Below are 21,027 nucleotides of genomic sequence, written 5' to 3' on the forward strand. Positions count from 1 at the left end.
CTTCAAACAGAAGGTCAAAAACGTGGTTAGGACATGTTGGTAGAGTTCACAGGCTGGTGGGAAGACCAAGTAACTCCTGCTTGATCTTTGTTTCATCAGTGAGAAATGAAATTAGGTCATCAATCGAGTCAAGTGGGGAAGGACATTTTGAAGAATATAAGGAAATCTCCATCTGACGTTTGCATATAAAACAAAGCTCATTCTCTGCGTTCCTCCTATACTTATTACCTAGAATAAATTCCTGTTTGAAGCTCAAAGGCTTGGGTTCATGCGGGTCAATCCTATTGATCAAAGATGGTCAGGACACATTGCCACTGGTGTTTTCCTTTTTTGCATCCTGTGCTGGAGACAGTCTCTTTGTTACAGGTCACATTCCTGCGGAACATCGCATGGACCTTGTCCAATCTGTGCCGGAACAAGAACCCATACCCTTCTGATCACGCAGTGAAGCAGATGTTGCCCGCCCTCTTCCACCTCCTGTGGCACCCAGACGGAGAGGTTCTCTCAGACACCTGCTGGGCTCTGTCCTACCTCACCGACGGCTGTGATACACGCATCGGCCAAGTGGTGGACACGGGGGTCCTGCCCAGGCTGGTTGAGCTCATGAGCAGCTCAGAACTCAATGTCTTGGTAAGTGTCCTGGGTCGTGTTGGTCTCTGTAGGGGCCTTCAGATTAGAGTCTGTGGGTCATCGTCACTCGAGCAGGTTCTGTTCTCTCCCACCCCCAAGCCTTTCACAGCTGACGTTCATCCTTTACCTGGAACAAAGCTGTTCATCTGCATTTCCCTGGTCTCTGCTACTCTGTAGCCAAAGACTTGAATCGACTTTGATCCAAAATCCTAGTGGGTATTCAGTGACTTACTTTTTCTTGGTCTGATAACTAGAAAAGATAGAAGAGCACCAATTAAAATTGCTTATAATCCCTCCACCCAGTGAACTATTCTTTTGTGGCCTTTCATTCTACTGGTCTATGCATGTAGATGTTAACAAGTTGGTGTGCATGTTTGTGTGTCTGTGTGTGTATTTTAACGTGAAGCTCGTAACATTTGAATTTCTTACTCAAGTATAAAAGATAGTTCCCCCTTATCCTCTCCCCAGCTGGTTCTCTTAGACTACTTCAGATATAGGAGAAAAGTAAGTAAAACCAAGGTCAAATACTTGACTCTGAGACATATGTCACTTACATAATATACTTCTTGAAAATGTAGTTTGAAGCATGGGTACCCCTTTTGATTTCTATGCCTAATATTGTATATTATGCAGTCTTAGCAATCATCTGTTCTGAGATGAGGGTAACATTCCTCAGGAGTCAAGGTTAGTTTGGGGATAGTGCTGGGGGCATGGAAGGTGTGAAGACAACATCTTCAAGAAGCTGTTTATCGTGGGGGCTTGGGGCCCAACTGCGGCAGTCCTGGCAAGGCTGTGATTGGCCTATGGCACTTCTAACATCTCTCACTCGAGTAGCAGATACCTAGCATGATAGACTAGGAAAACTCTAGAACTGTTGATGGGCTGTGCTGGGGCTGCCACTACCATACAGAGAAACCAAAATAAATCCACAGTCAGCTCTCCTAGGACAGTTGTCTTAAGCCCAATCATAGACCCATCCTGGGGACCTTCAAAGTTATTGAGAGAAGCTTTATGAATACACCAAAACAAAAATGCCACTGAGATTTCACTAGCTCTAATAACATATACAACAGAAACTTTTTTTTAAAAATGAGGTTAATTATAGGGACCAGCCTCATTCCCAAAGTGGTTTGTGGTTGTTGACTATTTATTTATTTATTTATTTATTTAAATAAATTTATTTATATTTTATTTTTGGCTGCATTAGGTCTTTGTTGCTTCGCGCGAGCTTTCTCTAGTTGCAGCGAGCAGGGGCTACTCTTCGTTGCGGTGCACGGGCTTCTCATTGCGGTGGCTTCACTTGTTGCGGAGCACAGGCTCTAGGCACGCGGGCTTCAGTAGTTGTGGCTCGCGGGCTCAGTAGCTGTGGCTCGTGGGCTCTAGAGTGCTGGCTCAGTAGTTGTGGCGCACGGGCTTAGTTGCTCCGCGGCATGTGGGATCTTCCCACGCTAGGGCTGGAACCCGTGTCCCCTGCGTTGGCAGGTGGATTCTTAACCACTGCGCCACCAGGGAAGTCTCGACAACAGAAACTTGATACTCGTGCTAAATACAAATTCAGTAGAAGTTATTACATTGTAAAGACAGCCATCAATTTACCAATTTTCCCAATGTAAGGATATGAAAAGGACAGCATCATTTGATAATATATCTCTTGACCTCTATCCCACTTGAGCTGGAAGTACTGGGAGGCTGGCGAGTACCTTTAAACTATGTAAACAGCCATGGATGCACAGAATCAATAAGGATCGTGGGTATAATCATTGTTCACAGGCTTCCAGAAAACCATCAGCACAGCACGACGGATGTTTGGGAGGGCGCGGAGCTTGGGGCGATGGTCGCCTTCCACGGTGATGAACTCACGGTACTTGGTGACGCTTTCTCACCTTGTTCTTCCAGACCCCCTCTCTGCGCACGGTGGGGAACATTGTCACAGGGACGGACCACCAGACCCAGCTGGCCCTGGACGCGGGCATCCTGGCTGTGCTGCCCCAGCTCCTCACACACCCCCGCTCCTCCATCCAGAAGGAGGCAGCCTGGGCGCTAAGCAACGTGGCCGCGGGGCCCCGCCAGCATATCCAGCAGCTGATCGCTTGTGGTGCGCTGCCTCCCTTGGTGGCTGTTCTAGAAAACGTAAGTGGCCCACGTGACAAAAGGTTACCCTCCAGCGGGCCCTGTGTTGAACTCCTTTAACTCTTCAGAGGCACGCTGAGAAGCAAAACTAATTGAGATCACGATGAACCTATGAAACATTAGTTTCCTAACTCTCTCTGAAAAAAAGAAAGGGGCATCCCATTTTGGACAATCCATTAAAAATTTAGAAGACTCAACAAGCATTGGCCCGTGAAAAGGTGATCCCACAGCTCAAATATCCAGAAGAATCTTGAGCTGGTAAATACTGGCTTATCTCTAGCGTTAAAAGAATCTGACATCTACTCTCCTTGGCAAAAAGGGATGAGGTTTGGTTTGGTTTTGTTTGAGGAGGAAAAACGTATCGGGTTACAGTGATATTCTACACTGAAGAAAGGTGGCCTTTGCAGTGTAAAAATCACATTGATGAAAGGGGTAATATATACAGAAAATCCAGATATAACAGTAGAAATACAGTAAAGCTTCCTTCTTCCTCCTGATTCCCACTTCCTTTCCCCAGGACAATTACGACTGTCAGCATTTCTTTTTGTCACCTTTTAGTGGATGAGCTATGTTTAAACCATTGACTTGTGAAACAAGTCAGGAGTGGTGACCTGGGGTTGCGGACAGAGGTTCCTGAGTAGGATGGGGAAAAGGAGACACTGGCTGTGTCCTGCTCTCAGGTTGGATGGTGGGTTCCCAGGTGTACATTAGGTAGGAAAAGCTAGCCCAGGTGTACTACCCAAATCATGGCATCTTCCGGTCTATGGGACACTTCCTATCCTGCTGTGAGTCTGTACATATTCTAATCAGAAACATCTAGTCAGAATCAAGGAGTAATCTTTTTTCAAACTGCGCCTTTTGAACTATAGCTTGCTTGGAGCCATACGTTTTTTGTTTTTGTTTGTTTTTTTTTAACTTTATTTCAAACTGAGTCAGTTTTCCCCAGCCATAAAATGGGAATAACTCCTCCTGCAAAGGGATAGAAGAATCTGTGAATGACTCCCTTCTCTCTGGGCCAAGTGCTTTTTATAAATGTAAGGGATGCATTGAGCGATATTTCAGTGGCTTTCCTCCGTCCCCTCCAGGCTGTGTGCTCAGCTTTGGAGCTTTGGAGCTTCTCGTCCAAAGTTTTACTGGAGCAGAAAGACTAGAAATGTAGACATGGGTCACTATAACCTAAAATCCCTAATTTGTATTGATTGGGTGATGTTGGTTTTCTTTTTCCGATAACCTGACTTAAGAAAGTGAGTCTGTTTGGACTTAGAACCTCCCTCTTAAGACCCCACATGAGTCTGCCTTTCCTCCTCCTTGACTTCTCAAAGATCCTGTCTTCTGCTCAAAAACTAAAGGCAGGTTGCCAAGGGATTCTGTGTAAATTGCACATACAGTCCTGGGAATTAGGTAGTCCAGCCTACCTAGAAATTGAACCATGTTTGCATCACTATATTTAAATTCTTCAGGATCTGTCAAGAATGGAAATGTTCTCTCTCTGCAGGGAGAATTTAAAGTCCAGAAAGAGGCTGTCTGGACAGTGGCTAACTTCACAACTGGGGGCACCGTGGACCAGTTAATCCAGCTGGTCCAGGCTGGAGTCTTGGAGCCACTAATAAATCTTCTCACCATCCCAGACACCAAAATTGTTCTCATCATTCTCGACATCCTCTTTTTTATCCTCCAGGTGAGCTGTTCTGAACAGGTGGGTTTCTAAATAGCAGTCTCTAAGTTAAGATGTTTAATTTGGTCCTTAAAACCTAACTAGGATTCTCTTTTCCTCTCCACTTCCTCAACCCCTCCCTTTGTCCACACATCCTGTGGATGACAAGAGAAGAGGCCTTTCAAAGAAGGTCCATCATCTTCATTTTCTCAGATAAGTGTTTGTGTGCCCAGCACTGTTTTAGATGCTCAGGAAATGACAAAGCAAAGTCCTTGTTCTATAGAGCTTATGTATTAGGGGGGAGGGGAACAGACGCATCAGATAGAGATTTACGGGTAAAATATATCTGATAGAGGGGTAGTTACTGATGGCCCAGAGTGGAGAGGGGATGGTGATCTCTTATATGTAGTAGTTAGGAGAAACTTCACTGAGGAAGGATGTTTGAGCAAAGACCTGAAAGAAGTGAGTGAGTCCTGTGGATACCTGGGAAAGAGCACTCTAGGTGAAGGAAACCTTAAAAAGCAAGGAGGGGGGATGTGGCCAGAGCAGAACAAAGGGATGAAAGGTGGTGGGAAACAGGCTCAAGGGACCCAGGGGCCAGATCACGGAAGGTCTGTGAGAACGTGGACTTGCTCTGAGTGAGATGGAGAAACGAATCAAAGGTCTGAAGCAAGGAAAAAAATAGTCAATGAGCCACGTGGCTGGCTCTTTCGGAAGACTGAAACATAGAATATACTTGAAGGAAGCAGCAGGACGTTAGCAATGATAGATCTCGAGGGACCATACTAGAGTTCCTTTTCCATTTGGCTATGTGGCTGGGAAAATGGACTACAAAGCCTTGAATTAGAATTCTAGAAAAGTCTTATTTCTGAAGTGTAAGTTAAGCCAATATTTACATACTATTTGTGTCGGTTGTATACTGAACAACAAATTACTCCTTGGTGGCTTAAAACAAACATTTATTATCTCACATGATTTCTGGGGTTAGGAATCTGGAGGCAGCATAGTTGGATGGTTCTGGCTCAGGGTCTTTCATGAAGTTCAAGATGGAAACTGGGGCTGCAGTTTCATCTGAAGGCTTGGTGGAGACTGGAGGATCAGCTTCCAAGTTGACCCACTCACATGCCTGGAAAGTTATTCTCACCACATGGATTCCCTGGGACTGCTTGAGTGCCCTCACATCATGGCAACTGGCTTCCCCTGAAGCAAGTGACCTTAGAAAGCAAAGTGGAAGCCCCAGTGTCTTTTATGACCTGTGAAGGAGGTTATTTCAACAGCATCCTATTGGTTACACAGATCAGTCCATTTCAACATGGGAGGGGGCTACACAGGGGCATAAATACCCAGAGGCTGGGATCATCTCAGGCCATCGTGGAGGCTGGCAATATTCATTTGGTTAAGGTCTTTTCATATGTGACTAAGCCATTTGAAAAGTTTCAAAGTAACACCGGAGGACTCCTTTTATTTATTTTTATTTATTTATTTTTGGCTGTGCTGGGTCTTCACTGCTGCATGCAGGCTTTCTCTAGTTGTGGCTACTCTTCGTTGTGGTGCGTGGACTTCTCATTGCGGTGGCTTCTCTTGTTGCAGAGCATGGGTTCTAGGCGTGAGAGCTTCAGTAGTTGCAGCACACGGGCCCCAGAGCATGTGGGCTCAGTAGTTGCAGCACGTGGGCTCAGTAGTTGTGGCTTGGGGGCTCAGTAGTTGCAGCTTGGGGACTCTAGAGCACGGGCTCAATAGTTGTGGTACATGGGCTTAGTTGCTCCGTGGCATGTGGGACCTTCCTGCACCAGGGCTCGAACCCGTGTCTCCTGCATTGGCAGGCAGATGCTTAACGACTGGACCACCAGGGAAGTCCCCAGAGGACTCCTTGTAAAAGTTCACTTAAAGCATCCTTTTCATGTAACTGTCCTGGAAAGAACTGACCTGAGTCAAGAACAGATTGGAAACAGCCCAATTAGACGCTTAGACCTTGAGCAAATCACAGACACAGAGTACACACTTGGCAACCAGAGGCAAAGTCGGACATAAAAAATGTGTGAAAGCACACTTGGGGGGCTATAGAAATTTAAGTTCATCTCATTCATTTGAATTAAACACTTGGGATTTTTTTTCTTGGGAGAGTCTGGGCAAATCCCATCTGATGGACCAGTGAAGCCCCTATATCAGATAGTGGCACGTGGGACACTAAGAAAAATCAAGATGAGATAGAAAACAGTTTCAAGTGGGCAGCAGAGTGCAGTTGTGGTTCTTTGAAGTAACTTGGGGGCCATCTGCCATTCTGTCAAAGTCCAGAATCCTTCTCCAGGGCTCCTGCTGCCCTGGCCTGGGGCATCCCTCACTTCCCAGTTTTCTTGGAGGCTCACCTAGCACATTGGTTCTTACCTCCATTTTTTTCACTGAAAGCCAAGAGCTCATTTTGGATGTACAGATAGGACTAGAAGGTATCAAGGCTTAGATAAAAGTGCAAACTCTCATCAGATAAATTCTGGCCTAAACAATATTTAATTTGATCCATAGGAAGGTTTGGGTTTTTTGTTCGTTTGTTTTTATTACTGTTCACAAAATAGTCAGCAGAACCCTACAGGATGCCAAAGTTGTTTCTTTCTCTCTCTCCACTTCCCCCAAATATTCTATTTAGCTGGACTACTCCCTTTTCTCTAAACATGCAACACTTATTCCCTCACAACTTTGTCCTGGCCATTCCTTCTCTTGGGGATGCTGTTACCCTGTGATGGACCCTGGCACCGTAATATCCATGAAGAACTTGATACTTTCCAAGCCTCTTGTGCACATCTTCTTCCTATAAATTAAAACTCTGATCATTTATTATACTTTCTTTTTTTAATTAATTTTTTTATTGAAGTATAGATGATTTACAATGTGTTAATTTCTGCTGAACAGCGAAGTGATTCAGTTATATACATATATACGTTCTTTTTAATATTCTTTTCCAGTATGGTTTATCCCAGGATATTATACTTTCTATACTACAGCAATTATTGTCTCCCCCGATAGTGTGAGTTATGAGAAGGCTGTCTCTAAATCCTACCTTTATTTCTAGTTTTGTGTGCCTTGCCTGTAGTAGATGTACAAATGTTGAGTGAGTGAATACCCATGCACGAGAAATCCAGTGATCAGCATTGGATTAAATCAAATCACATCATTTGTTCCCAGGGACCTCATCAGTTGCCATGGTGTGGCTTGTGTCGCCCAGGGTCTCCTGCCCGACCCCTCAAGGCTTTCCAGGGTGCGCAGGGCCAGAGCATCTGCATTTACATAGCATCGCTTGAACATTCTTTTCTCTGTTTTTAAAACAATCTCCATCAATTAGAAGGGAGATACCTACCAAATAGTGTTCAGGGATGGATATATAGATGATGGCATATTGAGCCAAAAAAAAAAACAAAAAACTGTATTTTGTGCAGTGAAGATAAACCTCAATAGACAGATGACAAATATCCAAAATGAGAGGAAGACAATGCAATTTTAAATCAGTCTGGGAAAATAACACTGCAACTGCCCATTCTGGAACGGGTGGCTTTCGTCCGATTCCGCTGAGGTGAAGCCCCACGTCCTAAGGGCTTTGGTGCAGAGTCTCACTCTTCTACGTCCCACAGGCAGCAGAGAAGATTTCTCAGAAGGAAAACATGTGTCTGCTGATAGAAGGACTCGGCGGGATTGATAGAATTGAGGCTTTGCAACTTCACGAGAACCGTCAGATTGCCCTGACTGCTCTGAACATTACTGAGAGACACTTCTGTGAGGTAAGTGCCCAGACCTCCTGGGCAGGTGATCACCTGGCAGGTACCTGAGCTGATCCTGGGAGGTGGGTGATGGACAGGCGGACTTCTCTCATGACTTGGCCCTGAGTTTCTCCCCATCCATGTTATCCAGACCACCTTTGAGTGGCAGCTTCCTGGCTCCTGGAAGCTGTTCTAGACCCATTAATCTCATAGAAGTTTGTCGTGCTGCCTCTGGTGTAGAATTTCACTCTTGTTTTTGTTTTTGTTTTCCCCTACTCGCCTCTCTTGGGGGAGGGAGAGGGGGAAGAAAGGAGTATGATGCTGTAGTGACTTTGTACTGAGAAATACAAACAATGAAGGCAGGCCCAGCTTTTGAACAACCTTTTTGCTACTTACTGCATTTTGTCTCTTTCCAGAATATGTTGATTGGGAATGAACTCTATAAAAGTCTCCCAAAATTCCTGCAGGAGCAGGGAATAATGATCAGAGAGCATTAGATACTTTTTAAAAACTTTTTATTATAGTAAAACATATGTAACATAAAATTTACCATGTAAATCTTTTTTTTTTTAATTTTTGGCCACACCCCACAGCATGTGGGATCTTAGTTCCCTGACCAGGGATCACACCGCAGCCCCTGCACTGGAAGACAGAGTCTTAATCACTAGATTAATTTTAATTAATTTATTAATTTAATTAATTTTTTTATTGACATATAGATGATTTACAATGTGTTAATTTCTTTGGCTGGGGAAGTCCCTACTGTGTAAATCATTTTTAAGTGTACAGTTCACTGGCATTAGGTACATTTCACACTGTTGTGCAACCATCACCACCATCCATCTCCAGAACTTTTCCAAATGAAAACTCTGTCCCCATTAAACAATAAATGCCCCATTTCCCACCCCACCCCCCCAACACCCCGCCAGGCCCTGGTAACCACCATCTTACTTTCTGTCTCTGTGAATTTGACTACTAAGTGCCTCATAAGAGGAATTGTATGGTATTTGTCCATTTGTGACTGGCTTTTTTCACTTAGCATAATGTCTTCAAGTTTCATCTGTGCTGTAGCATTTGTCAAAATTTCCCCCCTTAAGCCTAAATAATACTCTATTGTATGGATATACTACATTTTATTCATCTATTCATTGATGGACACTTGGGTTGTCCTTTTGGCTATTATGAATAATGCTGCTATGAATATGGGAGTACAGATATGTCCGAATTCCTCCTTTTATCTCTTTGGGGTAGATACCCAGAAGTGGAATTGTTGGATAATATGGTAATTTTGTTTTTCATTTTTGAGGAACCACCATATTGTTATCCATAGTGTATGTACCATTTTACATCAACACACAAAGGTTCCCATTTTTCAACATCTTCACCAACGCTTGCTTTCTGTTTCTTTTTGTTGTTGTTGTTTTGTTTGTTTGTTTTCTTGTGTTTTGTTTTTTGATCATAGCCATTTTAATGGGTATGAAGTGGTATCCCACTGTGGTTTTTCTCTTCCAGTTTTATTGAGATATAATTGACATAGAGCACTGTATAAGTTTAAGGTGTACAGCATAATGATTTGATGTACATACATCATGAAATGATTAGCACAATTAGTTTAGTGAACATCCATCATATCATAGGTATAAAATAAAAGAAATGGAAGAAAAAAATTTTTTTCCTTGTGATGAGAACTCATAAGATTTACTCTAACAACTTTCGTATATAACATACAGCAGTGTCTTTTTAATTAATTAGTTAGTTAATTAATTTATTAATTTATTAATATATGTATTTTTGGCTGCATTGGGTCTTTGTTGCTGCGCACAGGCTTTCTCTAGTTGTGGCGAGCGAGGGCTACTCTTTGTTGTGGTGCACGGTCTTCTCATTGTGGTGGCTTCTCTTGCTGCGGAGCACGGGCTGTAGGCGCACGGGCTTCAGTAGTTGTGGCTTGTGAGCTCTAGAGCGCAGGCTCAGTAGTTGTGGTGCACAGGCTTAGTTGCTGTGCGGCATGTGGGATCTTCCCGGACCAGGTATCAAACCCGTGTCCCCTGCATTGGCAGGCGGATTCTTAACCACTGCACCACCAGGGAAGTCCCAGCAGTGTTAATTATATTACTCATGTTGCACATTACATCCCTGATAACTATTTATCTTGTAACTAGAAGTTTTTACCCTTTGACCGCCTTCATCCAATTTGCCTTCCCCTCCAACCCCCGCACCTCTGGTTACCACAAATCTGATCTCTTTTACTATGAGTCTGCTTGGTTTTGAAGTATAATTAACCTATAACACTACGTTAGTTCCTGATACACAGTATAGTGATTTGATATTTCTATACCTTTTTAAATGTATAGGAAATGATCAAGGTAAGTCTAGTTACCATATGTTGCCATACAAAGATATTACATATTACTATATTCCCCATACTGTATATTTCATACCCATGACTCATTTATATTATAACTAGAAGTCTGTACCTCCTAATCTCCCTCACCTATTTCTTTCACCCCCCTTCCCTCTGGCAACCACCTGTTTGTTCTCTCTACCTATGACTCTGTTTCTGTTGTGTTTGTTTTGCTTTTTAGATTCCATATATAAGTGAAATCACACAGTATTTGTGTTTGTCTGACTTACTTCACTTAGCACAGTGCCCTCTAGGTCCATCCATGTTGTTGCAAATGGCAAGACTGCATTCTTTTTATGGCTGAGTAATGTTCCATTGTGTGTACATATATATATATATGTCATATCTTATTTATCCATTCATCTATCAGTGGGCACTTAGGTTGCTTCCATATTTTTTCTATTGTAAATAATGCTGCTATAAACATTGGGATGCATGTATCTTTTCATATTAGTGTCTTCATTTTCTTTGGGTATATACCCAGGAGTGGAGTTACTGTATCATATGGTAGTTCTGTTTTTAATTTTTTTGAGGAACCTCCATACCCTTTTCCACAGTGGCTGCACCATCTTACATTCCCACCAGCAGTGCACGAGGGTTCCCTTTTCTCCACACCCTCGCCAACACTTTTTATTTGTTGTATTTTTAGTAATAGTCACTGTGACAGGTGTGAGGTGATACCTCACTGTGGTTTTGATTTGCACTTCCTTGATGATTGGTGATGCTGAGCATCTTTTCGTGTGCCTGTTGCCCATCTGTATGTCTTCTTTGGGAAAATGTCTGCTCAGTTCCTCTGCCCATTTTTAATCAGGTTTTTTTTTTTGATGCTGAGTTGTATGAGTTCTTTGTATATTTTGGATATTAACCCCATATCAGATATATCATTTACAAATATCTTTTCCCATCCAGTAGGCAGACCTTTTCATTTTGTTGGTAGTTTTCTTTGCTACGCAAAAAGCTTTTTCATTTTCTATAGTACCATTTGTTTATTTTTGCTTTTGTTGCCCTTGCCGGAGGAGACCTATCCAAAAAAAATATTACTAAGACTGGTGTCTATGTTTTCTTCCAGAAGTTTTATGGTTTCAGGTTTTATATTTAAGTCTTTAATCCATTTTGAGTTTATTTTTGTATATGGTTTGAGAAAGTAGTACAGTTTGATTCTTTTGTATGTAACTGTCCAGTTTTCCCAACACCATTTATTGAAGAGGCTGTCTTTTCCCCATTGTATAGTCTCGCCTCCTTTGTCGTAGATTCATTGACTCTTTGTAGTTTTCCATTAGATATTTTTCATATGAGGAAGGTGAGATCAAAGTTCCTAAGTGGCCAGGTAAACATGGGACTAGGGGTTTACACTCTGTTAGGTATCAAACTTGAGTCATTAGCAAAATCCAGAGCCATACAGTAAATATGACCAGATTGGTAGCTCTTCCTAGTGAGCGGCAGCTAATCTTAGTTTGGGACCAAGAGGAGGCTCTCAGAGCAGAGGAGACCCAGAACAGTGATTAGCATCTTCTGGATTAAAGGCTCCTAAGAAAACCTTGTAATTAGGAAACTCATCCCTTAAAAGGGAGACGGCTCCTGAGGACTCCTCCAAGGGCTCCAAGTTAAAGACTTCTGATCTAGAAGCAATTGCTACACCTATCATACCCTTAACTCAATGTAAGGTTAATGTTCTCTATAGCGAAACTGCTTTTAAAAATAAGCCAGACACAGGGGACTTCCCTGGAGGTCCAGTGGTTAAGACTCTGCCCTTCCAAGGCAAGGGGCGCAGGTTTGATCCCTGGTTGGGGGAACTGGATCCCACATGCCACGCGGTGTGGCCAAAAAAAAAAAGCCAGACATAAAAGGACAAATACTGTATGATTCCACTTACATGAGGGACCTGGAGTGGTCAAATTCATAGAGACAGGAAGTAAAAGGGTGGTTGCCAGAGGCTGGGAGGGAGATGGGAACGGGGAGTTGTTTAATGGGTACAGAGTTTTGGTTTGAAATGATGATAAAGCTCTGGAGACAGATGGTGGTGGTGGCGAAGTAATGCCACTGAATTGTCTACTTCGTGGTGAAAAAGGGTAAATTTTACGGGATGTATGTTTCACCACACGCACAAACTGCATTTAAGGTCCATCCTGAGCAATAGTTCAATGCTTCTCTCCTTTGATCTCTTCTCTGAGGGAGCCTCAAGTCTAACAGAGCAAATTCTAATCCACAGAAGATGTGAAGGAGTCAATTGTGCAGGAATAATGTGCTGAGAGCCTGGAGGTATAACAGTGTCTCTTCTCCCCTGAAGGAAGAAGAAACTGGCACAACCTTACCAGTCCGGGACGAAGATCATGAATTCTTAAAGCACTTAACAAACACATACCAAAGCTCCACAACTCCTAAACCAGGGACCAGACCCAAAGAGTCACTTCTTTAAGAACCCCTTCCCCTTGGTGTACCACAGGTATAAAGCTTTTAAAACTTGAATGATAATAAAATTTTCCACACTTTCACCTCCATCTATCAAAAATGCAGTTAAACCACTTGTACTTTAAAGCCACGTGGACTCCATCTCCTAAGAACATGTGGTTTAGTGGTTGCCTTTCAGGATCTTCAAGGAAAATCTTCAGAGTAGGATGGTCTATAGCTACCTAGACAAACTTTGAGTTGCAGTTTAACCAGTATTTCTTATATTTATTTGACTGTGGGCCCCCTTCCCTTTTCCTTGTCATGTAATGCCTGTTAATATAGGACATTCTTCAAGGAGAGCTGGGTGGGCAGTGGTCAAAGGGAGAGAGTGACTGGGATGGGAAAGACCTAGAAACACAGTACTAGGTGGTGTGGGAATGGATGTGGGGTATGTTTAAAGGAGGATTGGACTCGATCTGTATGATGTGAGTGTAGAGATTAAATCAAGTTATATTTTGCTCTGAAGCGTCACACGGAAATGTCATGCCCAAAGCATGGCCTTTGCTGGTCCTTGAGAGGTAAGGAGGAAAGATGTGTGGGTGTCCATCCAAAATATGGCTGGAAGGCAGTTCGTGGTCTCACCAGCTTCTCATCCAGTGGTGAGAACAAATCTATGATTCAGTGGACACTGGGCTTTCCACTCAGTATCCTCGTCTCCTTTTGGGGTGACTCCGCCAGCTGCTGAGGGCCGTGTTGGGGGGATGGGATCCTCTAAGGGTTCTGCTCTCCCACATGGAAATGGAGGGGACCTGGGAGATTCCTCTCAACTCCCTCTTTTGTTCATCAGCTCAGGACCTCCTAGTTGGGCACGTCTTTGGCTAAGCAGAATCTCACTCTCTGAGGACCTTGAATCTGAGACCCAGGGATTGAGCCCAGAAGAAACAGAGAGTTGGGAAGTGTTTGCTTCAGCGGCCAGGCTTCACACTCAGTGGAGTGGATGTCCTCAGTGGTTGCCTGCTTCCTGCTTCTCCAAGGCCGCCCTTTGGTCCTATACATTCTCCCATATTCCTCCCATAGATTGTCTTGTATAGAGAGAGATATATATCTTGGCTGCGCCACGCGGCTTTCAGGATCTTAGTTCCCTGACCAGGGATTGAACCCCGGCCACGGCAGTGAAAACGCTGAGTCCTAACCACTGGATCACCAGGGAATTCCCTAGATTGTCTTTTTTAAAGTAGCTATAGTTAGTTTCTGTTGCTTGCAACTGAAAGAATCTTAACTGACACACATGAAGAGTGAAAAACTAAACCATAACTAGTTATTATTTAAATCCAAAAGCTCTATTACATCTCATTCTGTCAAGATAGTGTATAAAATTTGAATTTTTAAGTTAAAAATATGCAAAAAATATATAAATTATATATCAAATATAGTACTAGTGTATATATAATATCTTATCTATTATATATAAATATACTTTAAAAAATGAAAGACAAAACTAAGAATGGGAAAAAAGATAATCCTTCCACTCCAGCACAACTTTTTTTTTTTTGCCACACCACGCGGCATGTGGGATCTTAGTTCCCCGACCAGGGTCCCCAGCACAACTAGTTTTATGTTTGCGGTTTCCCTTCCAGTTTGAGTCAACATACCCCTCCCTTTTTTTTTTTTTTTAACCTGATTTGGATCAGATTTTTTCAGCATTTTAAAACATCACTTTTTCCCCCTATCAGAGAGGAAGGCAGAAGGTGAGGTGGCTTACAAAAATACTTCTTTGAGAGAAAAAAAATTTAATTAAAAATAGTTTGAAGCCCTGTCAAGGTTAGTCACTGTGGCCCAAAGGGTCTGGCCTTGCTGGCTCTTAACTGTTAGCCTCTTTTCTCTCAGCTATTCTTTACTAAAATTGCACAACAAAGGAGTATTTATAATTTAAAGATACTGATACCAACTTGTCTAGCAGGGTTTTAAATACAGGAGTTATTTGCCTATTGTACATGGTTTGGGTGCAAAGAGATGGTGTTAGTCACCTTCCGGCTGGATGCCCGCATGCTTGGACTAGGCATGTTGCGGTGACTGGCAGAGAAACAGACAGGAAGGAAGGAGTAACTGGCTCTGTCAATTTCACGATGTAAAAGCTAAACGGAAAAACTCTGACCCTCATGCATTTACCCCCAATTTGTTATATACCGTAGAAGAAATGTCAGTCTCGTGGTTAACCACGTACAATCCATAATTCATCTGCTGTTTTTCTGACACGTGGAGTGACTGTTTAACCATAATAGCACGTGACCCTTTAGGCATAGCAGAGACGATAACTGGACTTGAAGTCACAAGCTCTGGACTCCAGACCTGGCTCCTTTTCTAAATCCTCTGCTCTCTTTGTGCCTCACCCGTCAATTCTTCTCGTTCCTTTGGTCTTCATGTTTTCATCTGTGAAATAAGGATTAGATAAGTTAATAGTCATATAATGTTTTCATGTATTTTATTTTACATGAGACTCATGACCTGAGAAGTAGGTGAGGCAAAAATGATCAATTTCCAAGTAAAGAAACTGGAGCTCACAAGGTTATCTAATTTGTCTTGCATCTTTTAGTAAGGGGCAGAGCAGGGCCTCGGGTACCACCTGACCGCAGGGCAGCTTGCTTCTTCCAGAACAAGTGATCTGAGGGTGTGTGCATGGGAGAAAAAAAGAGAGAATGCCCAAGACAGAAGCTACAGACCTCTATAACCTAATCTCAGAAGGGATATAGCATCCCTCCTGCCATCTGCTGTTGGTTATACAAACGAACCCTCATAGAAAGTGGGAGGGGCTACACAGGTGTGTGAAGACCAGGAGACAGGGATCACCAGATGCCACCTTGGAGGCTGGCTACCACGCTCTGCCACGCTACCATGTGTTCGCATTTTAAAAGACCTCATTTAGATGATAGCCTAGAGCCCATGAAGTCTCAGCAAAGAAATAGAAGAGATGAAGAAGAACCAAATGGAAATTTTAGAACTGAAAAATACGATAACTGAAACTAAAACTTTACTCGATGGGCTCAACAGCAGAATGGAGGAGACAGAGAAAAGAACCGGTAGACTTGAAGAGAGAACATTAGAAAGAAGCATCTAGATCCAACTACCAATTTACAGGAAATCCAGAGGACAGAGGAAAATGTGAAGCTGCACTTCAGATATGCCATCGGCAAAATCCAGACTGGAAGAAACTCTGCAGGACAGACAACTCAGTTTCCTCATTTAATAAATTTCAAATAAAAAATTGCACATTGAGGGCTTCCCTGGTGGCGCAGTGGTTAAGAATCCGCCTGCCAGTGCAGGGGACACGGGTTCGAGCCCTGGTCCAGGAAGATCCCACATGCCGCGGAGCAACTAAGCCCGTGCGCCACAACCACTGAGCATGCGCTCTAGAGCCCGCGAGCCACAACTACTGAGCCCGCATGTTGCAACTACTGAAGCCCGTGTGCCTAGAGCCCGTGCTCTGCAACAAGAGGAGCCACTGCAATGAGAAGCCCGCGCACCGCAATGAAGAGCAGCCCCCGCTCGCCGCAACTAGAGCCTGCGTGCAGCAACGAAGACCCAACGCAGCCATAAATAAATAAATAAAAAATAAATAAATTTATTAAAAAAAAAATTGCACGTTGAGGGAACCTATAAAAGACATATTGACCAGCTGGAATGTGTATTTGTATTATTTGTATTCTGATTACAACAAATGCAAAAATAAAACACATTGGACATTTGAGACATTGGAAACTTGAACATTGAATTGAGGTTTGATATTAAAGAATTGTTAATTTTTTAGGTTTAATATTAGGGTTATGTTAATTTAAAATGTCATTTTAAAGAGATATGTACTGAATGATTACAGATGCAATGATTTTTGGAATTTGTTTCAAAGTAATATGGGATAAGGGAAGTAGAAAAGAAATATATTTTGTGCATCTGGCAATGTGGTGATGGCTGGTGATGGGTCCATGGTAAGGGTAGTTATTATACTATTCTGGGTTTTTTTTGCCCTGTGTGGATATTTGAAGTTCTCCATAATTAAAAGTTAAAAAGAAACCATTATGTCCTCTTACTCCAGGGGGCTGATCATCTGCCCCTTCCCCTGGCAGTAAATTGGAAGTTTTCTCAATTGGGTAAAAAAGGTCTTTGTACTAGAATACACTGGGCAATGTTGAAAGCAGATTTATCATGCTGAATGCAGGGGAATTAAATAAATTACATAGGGAACAGTGAGCACCCCCTCATCCCCACACCCCACTGGGTAAATGGAATGCTCTCAGCCAGGTGTAGATCCTCCAGGTAGGAGACTAGAAGATCCTTCTCTGGGAAATCTGACCACCCCAAGAGAAAAGACCTAAAGACACTGATGTTGGGGGCTCCACAAGGAAACAACCAGTCAGATTATCCCAGGGTCTCAGAGCTTCCGATCAGCTTTTTAGTACCTCACTCTTAAATGAACAGGCCAAGGGCCACCAGGAATCATCAAACATTTGAGGAAGGTCTTTGACATAATAGAGGCAAAACAAATAGCACTGGTAGGAGATTTGGAAGAAAAGTCATACAAAGAAAAAAAATTAAACAATCCTGGTATCATTAGTATACTCAAGAGATTAGCTATTGCTTCCAAGAAGCAAAAATAGGATGCTATTTTTAAAAACCCAAGAACAAAAAGTACTCTTAGAAATTAAAAATACATAGTAGAAATGAAAAACTCAACAGTAGGGTTGGAAGATGAAGTTGAGGAAATCTCTCATAAAGTAGGGCAAAATGATGAAGATAAAATAAAAAAGGTTATATAAATCTTGGAATCCAGGAGGTCCAAAATCTGAATAGAGCTATTCCAGAAGTAGAGAATGAAAAAATAGAGAAAAGAAAATTATCACAGAAATAATTCGAGTATTTCCCAAAGCAGAAGAAAACATTTCCAAACTTAAAGGATCCAGCGAGGGGTCCAGAAAAATGCATGAAAACTAACCTATGCCTAAAGCACATCACTGTGAAATTTCAAAACTCTGGTAAAAGAAAAGATCCTACAAATTTCCAGAGAGTAAAAATAAATCATGTACAAAAGATCAAGAATCAGAATGACTTTCTTCTTACTCACCTGCTGGTCATGAACCCTTTTATCACACCCAGTCAGCTAATCTATTCATGGGAGAATCCTAATGGGAACACATAGATGTATATATATAAGAAATCTGAACCAACTCTTCAGAAAAATTAACCCAGGCTCCTGTTCTTAAATTTGCATGATCAAGCACAAGAAGAAAATCAGCATGATGAAAGAGAAAGGCCAAGGTGAATGAAACAACAACTTTTGCTAGAAGACATATAATTCAGAGAAGGTAGGGGGAATTAAATCTCTAATTTATATTCTCAACAGGTTTGAGAAGCTAGATATTGCAGCCATAAAACAAGAAGATGCTATGAACCAGGAACAATCTGAGAAATTGAATGATTGCCAGGAAAAAAAATTCAAGAGAATGGTTTGAAGATAAAGATAAGGAAATCTTTCAGAATACTGACCAGAAAGTTACAGAGAGATGAAAAAGTTGGCAGAAAAATAAGAGACAGGATCAATTCAGGAGGCCCATCATCTGAGTACCTGGAGTTCCAAAAAAAAAGACAAAGGAGAAAACACACGGAAAGACATTACCAGAGATATCATAAAAGAAAACTTATCAGAATTGAAGGAATCTCTAGGTTGAAGGGCTCATTGGATGCCAAGCAGAATAAATAAGAAAAAGACCAAATACCTCCATTCAATGCTGTGAAATTTCAGAGCGCCGAGAATAAACAGAAGATCCTAAAAATTTCCAGAAAGGAAAAATGTTACCTTCAAAAGAATGAGAATCAGACTAACATCAGATTTCTCTCTGGGAACACAGAATGCTAGAAGATTATGGGAAAATGCCTTCAAAGTTCTGAGGGAAAATTACTTAGAATCGAGAATTCTGTAGCCATATAAAGCATAATCATATTTTCAGATATAAACTCAGAGGGATTACCTTTCAAATACTAACAAAGCTATTTGAGAATGTACTCTTTCAGAGAAGGATGAAAACAATCTGTCTCGGGATTACCTTTCAAATACTAACAAAGCTGTTTGAGAATGTACTCTTTCAGAAAAGGATGAAAACAATCTATCTCCAACCCCCACCAGAAAAAGAGCAAGACATAAGATACAAAAAAATGGTGGAACCAACCCAGAATTCCAATTAAAAGGAATCCCAGGATAAGAGTTAATGGAGTGAAGCTGGAAAGCTCTTTGTGCCATATTAGAACAGAAAGGCAGAGACCTTCAGGTAGAATGGCTTCAACAAGAGGAATGAAATAGATCCACGTAATAGACAGGATGACTAAGAAGCCAGATGATGTTAATGACATGATGAAGAAAATATGTCTGTTTCTCATCAATAAGAAGAAAGTAAGTAAGGCAGTTAGAAACAACAGGGGAAAAATTGTGTAAGAAACTCATGGCCAAATGTGAAGCAAACAAGATGTGGTGTGATTTTGATCTTGATTCTGAAACAACTCATGAAACCAACAGACAAAACAGGCAAGTAACTCTGCATGCAGAAGAGATGGTGAATGTTGTCCTTGACACTATCAAAGTTCAGGAGACAAAAGATGCAGTTGGGGGACTTCCCTGGTGGTCCAGTGGTTAAGACTTTGTGCTTCCAGTGCAGGGGACAGGGGTTCGATCCCTTGTCGTGGGAAGTTCCACATGCTGCGGGGTGTGGCCAAAAATAAATTAATTAATTAATTTTTAAAAAAAGATGCAGGTGGGGATGTAGAGGAGTGGAGCATACGGTAGAGTACCAACATCTTCCTTCATCTAACTTGGAGGGATCACGTGTTTCAGGCTGACTGATTGAAAAGCAAAGACAGGTTCAAAAAAATATATTTCAAAGGACAAATAGAAGAACTGAAAACAGTAACTACAAAAGTGGGGGCAGGAGGAGGGAAGTGCTAGCTACCTAGCTCCTCATCTTTCATGATCGGGAGTCAACAGATGAAGTCTTTTTAAAAAAATTTTAAAATTTTTTGTACAATTTTTAAAGGTTATACTCCATTTACAGTTATTACAAAATATTGGCTCTGTTCCCCATGTTGTACAACACATCCTTGTAGCCTATCTTACACCCAGTAGTTTACACCTCTGACTCCCCCACCCCTATTTGCCCCCTCCCCCCCCCAGTTTGTTCTCTGTATCTGTGAGTCTGCTTCTTTTTTGTTATATTCACTAGTTTGTTGTATTTTTTAGATTCTACATATAAGTGATGTCGTACAGTATTTTTCTTTCTCTGGCTAACTTATTTCACTTAGCATAATGCCCTCCAAGTCCATCTGTGTTTCTGCAAATGGCAAAATTTCATTTTTTATGGCTGAGTAGTATTCCATTGCGAGCACACACACGCGCACGCATGCCTGTGTGTACTACATCTTCTTTATCCATTCATCTGTTGATGGACAAGATGAAGTCTTAAACTGGTGGTGAATCAAGAAATACCAGTGTGTGTATATATATATATATATATATATATATATATATATATATATGTTATTATTTGTAAGAATATTATATATCTGGTAGCATAAGTATAGAAAAAAATTCTGGGAGACTAGTCACCAAACTGCTAACCTCTGGTGGGAGATAGACAGGAGTCCCAATTTTGTCATGGGCAGTTTTTTTAGTAATAATTAAAAATTTAAAAACCTCAAAGACATTAGAATTGTGTGATCTCCTGGTGTGTCGCATGAATATGGATTTGAGTCCTAGATTCCTGAGGCACAACTACATACAACGAAAGCCTGATGAACAAGTTGGGAGTTACCAGTAATAAAAAGGCACTTTAGAGTGTAAGCGTCTCTCCTCCAAAGTAAACACCCTTTCACTCAGTTTGGGTGAATCATAATTGGGAAAATATTCCAAATCCCTGATTTGCTTGTCTTTGAAAAATGTGATTGTTTAGAAAACCTTTAAAATGGTTTTCTTTGTGTGTGGTGGGGGGAGGGGGCAGAGAATCATAACATTTAACAATTATTAAAAATTAGGGGAATTTTTA

The 21,027-nt window shown here is 41.8% G+C and overlaps 1 protein-coding gene across 1 annotated transcript in view; it reads left to right on the forward strand.

Annotated features, from left to right (window-relative positions):
- The window catches only part of KPNA7 (karyopherin subunit alpha 7), a 32,813-nt gene extending 19,836 nt beyond the window's left edge, over nucleotides 1-12,977 (forward strand). The window contains exons 6-10 of the mRNA XM_059897805.1: nucleotides 367-630; nucleotides 2,527-2,760; nucleotides 4,256-4,438; nucleotides 8,035-8,181; nucleotides 12,849-12,977. Coding sequence (XP_059753788.1) covers nucleotides 367-630; nucleotides 2,527-2,760; nucleotides 4,256-4,438; nucleotides 8,035-8,181; nucleotides 12,849-12,977 — 957 coding nt within the window. The remainder of the gene's footprint in view (nucleotides 1-366; nucleotides 631-2,526; nucleotides 2,761-4,255; nucleotides 4,439-8,034; nucleotides 8,182-12,848) is intronic.
- Nucleotides 12,978-21,027: the final 8,050 nt, after the last annotated feature.

This window comes from Balaenoptera ricei, chromosome 15, assembly GCF_028023285.1.
Source record: "Balaenoptera ricei isolate mBalRic1 chromosome 15, mBalRic1.hap2, whole genome shotgun sequence".
In the NCBI taxonomy this organism is placed as follows: Eukaryota; Metazoa; Chordata; class Mammalia; order Artiodactyla; family Balaenopteridae; genus Balaenoptera; species Balaenoptera ricei.